The 8,603-nt window shown below is 32.9% G+C and overlaps 1 protein-coding gene across 1 annotated transcript; it reads right to left on the reverse strand.

Annotated features, from left to right (window-relative positions):
- Window positions 1-285: 285 nt before the first annotated feature.
- LOC144571735 (cytochrome P450 711A1-like) lies at window positions 286-3,937 on the reverse strand. Its single transcript, XM_078321106.1, has 5 exons — window positions 3,599-3,937; window positions 2,201-2,353; window positions 1,344-2,118; window positions 943-1,038; window positions 286-847 (listed from the first exon to the last, which is right to left on the reverse strand). The coding sequence occupies exons 1-5, from the start codon at window positions 3,847-3,849 to the stop codon at window positions 521-523; spliced, it is 1,602 nt and encodes a 533-aa protein (XP_078177232.1). The 5' UTR covers window positions 3,850-3,937; the 3' UTR covers window positions 286-520.
- Window positions 3,938-8,603: the final 4,666 nt, after the last annotated feature.

Consider the following 8,603-nt stretch of genomic DNA (forward strand, 5'->3'; position numbering starts at 1 on the left):
CAATTAATCAATTAGCCTGTAAGGGTATCATGCAATCTCTGTTTAGATGTGGTTTGTACATTCATCTTTATTTACTAATATGATGTCTTTGACAACCAGCATTGCTCAAATCAAGAGATAAAATTATAGTTATGACGTCATTTAAATGTGGTTTGTATAAATTCTGGTTTAGTTTGTAATTTGTTTTAATATCATTGAATAATATTTCTATATCTATTTAATTTACACAATCTATCAAAATAATGAAGATCACTTAAAAGTAAACGTGCGTGTACTTGATTCTCCTTAAACGTGCGTGTACCTGATTCACTTAAAATTAAGCATTGAATAATATTTCTATATCTATTTAATTTACACAATCTATCACAATTCTACCTTGTTTCTCCTTTTATTTTAATTTGGGTAATTCTATCGACAATACCAAATTGATGTACCATAAAAGTAAATGTACATTAAAACTATCCAAATTAAGAGTATTCTATATTTATCTAATCAATGATCAATCAGCAGCGAATTAAGCTCATCGCTTGACCGGTATGAGCTTGACCCCATGCTTGAACCCAAGAACAAGGTCAAAGTCGAGCTCGAGAGGTGACTCCATCAATGGTGAATGCCTGAACACATAGTGCTGATACAAAAGAATAATTGTCAACTTAATCTGCTGTATTGCAAAACGTTGGCCGATGCATGATCGAGGTCCAATTCCAAATGGGATGTGTGCGTATGGATGCCGGTGCCTCTCTTCATAGCATGTCGGGTTGAACCGCTCAGGTCGGAATGCATCAGGCTCAGGGAATTGGGTTGGATCTTTAGCCAATACTCCCACCGCAAGCCAAACATACGTGCCCTGATGATAAAAGAAATAACAGAAAGTAAATGAGAGTTGGATAATGAAGAACAAAATTGCTAATTTCTTTTCTAAATTTTTATATTTGTTCTTACCTTTGGGAGATTGTAGCCAGAAATATCCAGTTCTTGAGAAGTCTCTCTCGCAATCAAAGGAGAAACAAGGTAGAATCTCATTGCCTCTTTTATTACCTGAAAATTAATTACACTTTGTATAGGCGTGGTACAAAAGCCAGTAATCCTTCATATATCCATGAAGAGAATGCACCCAAATATTTATAATTGAGACCAATTCATTTGAGAAGGAAAAACTTGCCAAAGATAACTCATTTTTTCTTCATTAAAAACTGTATCTTAATTCTTAGTGAAAACTTGTCAGTTGGGCATTTTCACATTTCACACCATAAAAACTTGGTGCATTACACATATTTTAATCCTTAATAAAGTCAAAGATCCTTTTAAAACCTATGCAATTAACAAAGAATGCAACTAATTACCTGATCAAGATAAGGAAATCTGTTTTGTAAATCCTCAGCTGTAGGTACTGAATCACGTGGTCCGAAACTATCAATCTCGTGAATCAATTTCTTTTCGACCTCAGGATGGTTTGAAACAAGGTAAACAGTTGAACAAATCGTGAAGGCGGTTGTTTTAGTTCCCGCAATAAGGTGCTCAAATGTAAGAGCTCTTAAGTAATTATCTGCAAATAAATCTTTAGAACCTCCTGATTCCCTCACATTTAATAATGCAGCTAAAAAATCAACCGATTCTCGGTTCTTCTCCTTGGATCTCTTCGCAATTAGGGCATCAATTCTCTGGCACAATTTCTTCTCATTCTGTGCAATTTTGAAATCCATGGTCCCTGGAATTCGTGTTAGTAATTTTTTGAATATTTTCTGTAGAGATGGTGAGACAAAAAGCCCCAATATAGTGGATAAGGAGCTCGACAAATCCATTTTAAGATATTCTAGTGTTAACCTATACTCTTTTAGAAAGTTAGTAACATCATTGTCGCGTTCTGTTTCATCATTTCTCTCATTGGAGAACCGATCCATGAGGCCAAACTCAAAGCCAAATGCGGTTTTACCAATGATGTCAATGGACATTCTGAGCACAAGATCAGAAAAAGGGACATATTCTTCTTTTTCGGCATTAGAAATGTTGAGAAGGAGAGAGGACGCATAGGATTGCATGGTCGGGATAAGACTCGCAAGATGTGCAGGTTGGTACAGAGGGATTATAGCATTTCGCATCGATGACCACCTTGAATCCCTAAATTCAAATAATTCATATTGTTAAACTTATACGAAGAGGGCTAGGTTGATGCTTTTTTGGTTCATTAGGTTGTATGTACCTTGATAGGAAGAGAGCTTCTTGGTGGATAGCAGAACCGACAGTTGGAGGGGGGCTACTTCGGTTTTTTATGTCCTTGAACTTTTTGATGCCTACATCTTTGCATAGCTCTGCATCTGCTACCATCACTAGTGGCTGCCTTCCCATGTGAAATCTACATACATTATGAAATTTCACATCAGTTCTTGTTAGCTAGCTTAATAAAATACATGCAATTTGGAGGGCCAATTTGCATAGAGAAGGTGGTTCCTCTTTTCCTGTCAGTTGGTGGTAGGATACTTTAAAGAACTTTTGTTTGTTTTGTAAACATGAGATGAGAGTCAAAGCTGTTCATCTAGCTATTAGTGTGAGCACTGAATTTCAAATCAACAATCACATAACTAGTTCAGAAAATGAAAGAATGAGCATCTATGGTCAAGAGACGAGCACATCTGTTGCAAGTTTTCAATTAAATTAGACACATGTACGGGTGCGTGCACTGATCGATGTTGACAGTGAGCACATCTGAATTATAAGGCAAGTAGATAGTCTTCTCAGCTATTAACCACTACAACAAGCTGGAAAAAAAAATGTGGAATTCGATATTTTCTCAACAGGATGCTAAATTATTAGAGACATGATTAAACAAGGGCCCAAAATTTAGCTTTCTCTTGGTCCATATAATCAATAAAAGATGGCCCATTGGATTATTTCCCAGACAACCTTGCACTTGATGGTGTCAGACCGGAAAAACTATTACAACATCGGTAATAATTATTCATCAATATTCATCATACCACTGAATGGTATCAGACTGGAAATTCACAGTGCTATGAACGACTAACACATACTTGTAGTTTTGTACCAGAGAATTTTAAAATCAAATCAACAGATATATAAAGCATAATTCATTTTTATAGTTTTTCTCTAAGTGAATAGATAGTGGACAGGACAAATGTATTATAGATGTTTTCTATAAAGCAATTTATACAAGTTACATTCCGACTAGTATGACATCGGTGTCATATGACACTGATTTCAAAACTTATTGGATAGACTTCGATGACTAATTCAAATTGTTCAAACTGAATGAATGTATTAAATTTAACTTTTAAACTCTCACATTTGACTGCTTGACGTGATACTAAATTAGTTCCAAAAATTATAAATTTTGCATGTAAACGCATAACTAATAAAATAGATTGGTTTGAATTCACTGTTTAAAGTTGATTCGATAGGTTTTGAAGTGGGTGTTATATAGACGGAAATGACACTGACGTCATACTCCTTAAATGTAATAAAAGAAGTGCCTTCTATAAATTTTTTGGTGCGTGTCTCAGTATCTGTGGACTGTGGATGCACTCTAATGCATGCTCAAATGTGTGTGTGAGAGTGAGAAAGAGAAAAGTGGGGTGGGTACCTGAAAATAGGTCCATAATTCTTGGCCAAGAACCTGAAAACGTCAGGACCATGCTTGGCAAGCAAAGGGAGATGACCTACTAGAAAGGTAGGAGCAGGTCCAGGGACCTTTCTAAGCTTCCAATACGGCAAATAGAAGTTGACAAAGAAACCAACAAAAAGTACAACAGAAATTGCTATGAGAGGAGCACCCGCTCCTAACATGGACCCAAAATCCTCCCACCATTTGGAGAAGCTTGTTATGAGCTCCATCAAACAGAGAGAGAGAGATAGAGAGAATGAGAGAGCGGGATAGTTTAGGAGCTTAAAAGTGGTGTCGCTTTTATAGGGATTTAGAAGAGGCTCTGGAGTCTGGACTCTATATATAGAGCCAGTGGAGGCATACAGTATATAGTATATACGACCACTGGTTCGGACTTTCAGTTGTGGCTTGAATTGTTGAATCGGAAAAATGCTAACCGAAGTCGGTTTGGAATAACGACCAAACACAGTTTTAAGTGGATATTATTTTTGTTGAAAGTTCTTTTTTTACAAATAATTAATAACTTATTCTTTTTAGTAAAAATTAGAGGTCAAATCATCAAACCATATATTTATTATCCACAAATAATTGTCTCTTCTGAATTTCAAACTTACGATTTTCCACACAAAGAGCGTTGACTCTTCCACTAGATCAAAAATTGATTCTTAATAACGAGTCTGGCTAGTATGATATCAGTGTCATTTCAACCTATATAGTACACCAACTCCGAAACCTATTGAATCGACTTCAAACGGTGAATCCAAACCGTTCAAACCCATTTGTTTCATTAGTTGCACGTTTACATACAAAATTTATAATTTTTTGAATTTATTTAGTATCAAGTCAAGCTGTCAAATGTGTAAGTTTTTAAGTTAATTTTAATGCATTCATTTTTCAACATTTTTGACTGCTTGATTTGATACTAAAATAACTAGAAAATATAAAAAAATTACATGTAAACGCATCACTCATAAAATAAATCAATTTGAACGATTTGAATTAGTCGTTTGAAATCTATTCAATCAATTTTGTAGTTGGTGTCATATGACACCAATGTCATACTAACCGGACTCCTCGATAACTTATATTATAATAATTAATTTTATATATGATTGTAAAATAAAGAGTGATTTCCTTAGACTTATTAATATAATAAGAGTTTCTGCAGTACACACCATTTGTTATTATAAAAGGGGGAAAATTATGTATATACTCCTCAAAAACCGCAAAATTATATAGCTTTTTCTCTCTAACATGATATTATATTGACCCTTCTAAATTTCAAAAATATCAACAAAGGAGGGAATTTCATGTATATACTCCTCACAAACCACGAAATTATATATTTTTTTCTATCTAACATAATATTATATTGACCCTTCCAATTTTCAAAAACTAACCAATTTATCCAATTTATTGACTTTTCTATTAAAATTCATTTTAAATGTATAAATTACTCATTTTACCCTTTATTAAAAATAAAAATATGTAGTCTAAGCAAGAAAAATGTTCTGAATTCTAACTGATCAATTTTCAAGTACAAATGATTCAACTTCTCTATTCATAACTCATACACTGTGGTGTTTAGGCATGTGCTTGTGTGTATATCACAAGTAAGAAAATGAACCATTTGCTCTAAAAAAATCAATTAAAAGACTAAATATTTATGTTAAATATGTTACAACATACTTTTTATTTTTATATAAAAGGTAAAATGGGTATTTTGTAAATTTAAAATGAGTTTTCATAAGAAAGTCAATAAATGGGATAAATTTGTGAGTTTATCAGTTTTCCCTAAAAAAAATATTTGAATTAATTTCAGTCGTTCGATTAATTAAGTGTAATATGAAAAAAAAAATGGTTATTATTTTGCTGACAACAAATTTGATAGGTGGGATCCGTCATTTTCTGTATAATCTATATTTTCTTCATTGATTTTGATGGTTAGAATGATTTTAATGCCCCTAATTTGAAATATCTAATTAAATTATAATCATCTAATGATATATTAATATGAACCATTTCAAGTATTTATATTGTATTGAAGTATTCACGACAATATATATGTTCTTTAGTTTGACGCATACAAAGATGAATCCTTAACCTTACAAGATATATAATTATGGATGGACAAAGTCAGATTTTCAAATTATGAAGATCAAATATGAATAGAGATCAATAATATAAACAAAATTTGCTATAAGTAGGATTAATTTACACTACCTATAGCATTTTTACTCTAAATTATATCCAAAATAGGATATAAGTATAAAAATTGTGAAAAAAAATATATGACGATTAATTGATCTCCATTAATTTAGAGTGGCTCTGCCACTATAGTTATTTTTTTTTCTTTACATTATGCATGAGTAAGGAGATCAAATACTTAATTGACAAAAAAAATTTTTTGCATGATTTGAGCATCAAGACTATCAACTCACTCTAGTGGTATGCACTTTGTTTCATCTATTTTGACTACAAAATTTATTAATTAGTTTATCTCATCTATTTCAGTTTGCAATTTTATATGCGTTTTGTCAAACTAAATGATGCATGGACTTGAATCTTGATAATTATGATTGTTTTGTATACTTTCACTCCGAAAAAAAAATCATTACTAAAAATATCATTTTTATAAGAAATTTTATAAATAACAAATTTTAGACTCAAACAAATATCTTCATTTTTTTCCCCTGAAATGCTATAGACCAATATATTGTTACATATCTTGACTTCTTTCAGGAGTCTTACTCTAGCTTAGAATTTTACCACAACCATATATAATAGTTTTAATTCGCTGATATATATTAAAAAAAAAAAAACTCTATCTAGATGAAGTTCAAATACATTAGATGGATAGAACCAATCTTTTTTCTAGTCGTAATGACAATGTTCTCTATGTGAAAAATTACATGTTCAAAACTCAGAAGAAACAATTCTTCAATTCTTTATGAATATTAAATAGTTTGATGACTTAATCTTCAAATCTTTACAACAAAAAGAAAATACATTAAATGGGCAAGGTTCAAATTAATGAATCACAACATTTATATATGTAATCATCCGGCATTCCTAATAATTATTCAGAGGAATAATGACCCCCCACAATACCTTCACATATTGCCAATTAGAATACCACATCACCAACTCACATTTGCTGTGTTGGGCTTAGTGGTTTGCTTTTACCCGACCCGTACCCGTTACCCGAGGTACCCGTACCCGTGCCCGGGTATAGGCGGGTAAACGGGTACACGGGTACGGGTTTGAGACGGACCGGACTCAATGATTCGGGAAAAAACCCGCCCAACCCGTACCCGTTTTACCCGTACCCGAAACCCGTCTACCCGCACCCGTTTTACCCGTACCCGCACCCGTTTACCCGATCTACTTTACCCTTTTACCCGTGTACTTTTACCCGTTTACCCATTACCCTTTACCCGTTTACCCGTTTTTTTTAAATTCAAAATTCAAAATTATTTTGCCGCCGAAAAAAATAATATTAAAAACAGAAAAAAAAACTAAAAAACAGTATTAAAAAAAAAAAATACCCGTACCCTACCCGCCCTACCCGACTACCCGTACCCGAGGTACCCGTTACCCGGGACGGGCACGGGTTTGAAACGGGTAGGGTACACTTTTTTAAAACCCTACCCGACCTACCCGTACCCGCCTACCCGACTACCCGCCCTACCCGTACCCGCCCTACCCGACTACCCGCCCTACCCGTACCCGAGGTACCCGTACCCTACCCGAATTCAATCCACTAGTTGGGCTTACACCATCATACCAGTCTGGTTTGAGGTCAAATAAGAAAATTCAGATTTATCCTATTTTGATAGACTTATCAAATGTTTTAGAAATCAGTAAATAGATCATGTATCAAATTGAATCAATTTGAAAGTGATTTAGCTTTTTATGATTTAAAATTTCAATAGTTAATAGTGCGTTTGACATCATTTTTATTTTCTTAAAACCAAAAACACGTTTCTGTTTTTTTTTTTTTTTTTCTAAATCTTTCATTCTCATTTCTACAAAAAGTAAACTCAGGAATTTTTTCTATACTTAATTTTATTTTAAATTTTTTGATAATGATATGCTGGATATCTATTCATAACCTTTATTGAAGCGGGAAAATATTTGGGATTTAATAGTGCGCCAGCGCTTGACATCATTTTTATTTTCTTAAAACCAAAAACACGTTTCTGTTTTTCTATTTTTTTTTTAATTTTCGTTCTCATATCTACAAAAAGTAAACTCAATATTTTTTTCTATACTTAAACGATTTAATTTTTTATAATGATTTGCTGGATATCTATTCATAGCCTTTATTGAAGAGGGAATATATTTGGGACAAACTAAAAGCTTCCATTGAAAATTCAATGTTGATCTCATAATTTAATAGTTCTTGTTCAACACCATGTCTCAACCGGATGCATCAATCATGTCATATTGTCTGCTGTTTCTATGTACCCAGTCACCCAGGTCTCCATCTCACGAATAATTCAACTTTCAGAGAATATTAACTTTTCTACTGAATAAACCAAGACGCAATGTTCTCATAAGTCATAATTTACATCTCGCTCGAATAACATAATTAATATCTTCTATGAACCCAATTAAATGAACACATGATTATACATACTACTAAAAATTCGGACTATTAATTTTCCAATTTACATTCATAGACTATGATAGCTAGTGAGTGATATTAGTCCAAAAAATTGGTATTGAATAAAAAAATTAGATATTTCAAATTATAAGTAAAAATATTATATTAAGCAATATTCGGAAACAAATAATTATTTTCAAAATACTGAAAACTAATGATAAACAACAGCTAATAGTAATTCATGCGATGGACATGCATGGGATCTATTTTTTGTTCAATTAGCTTCACTGCTGTTCGATCTGCATTAAGATCTATGCGTATGAAAATTAAAACAAATATGTATGGATTTTAAAGCGCAACTCGGACAGTGATTGA

The sequence above is a fragment of the Carex rostrata genome, chromosome 19 (assembly GCF_964058835.1).
Source record: "Carex rostrata chromosome 19, lpCarRost1.2, whole genome shotgun sequence".
Classification (NCBI taxonomy): Eukaryota; Viridiplantae; Streptophyta; class Magnoliopsida; order Poales; family Cyperaceae; genus Carex; species Carex rostrata.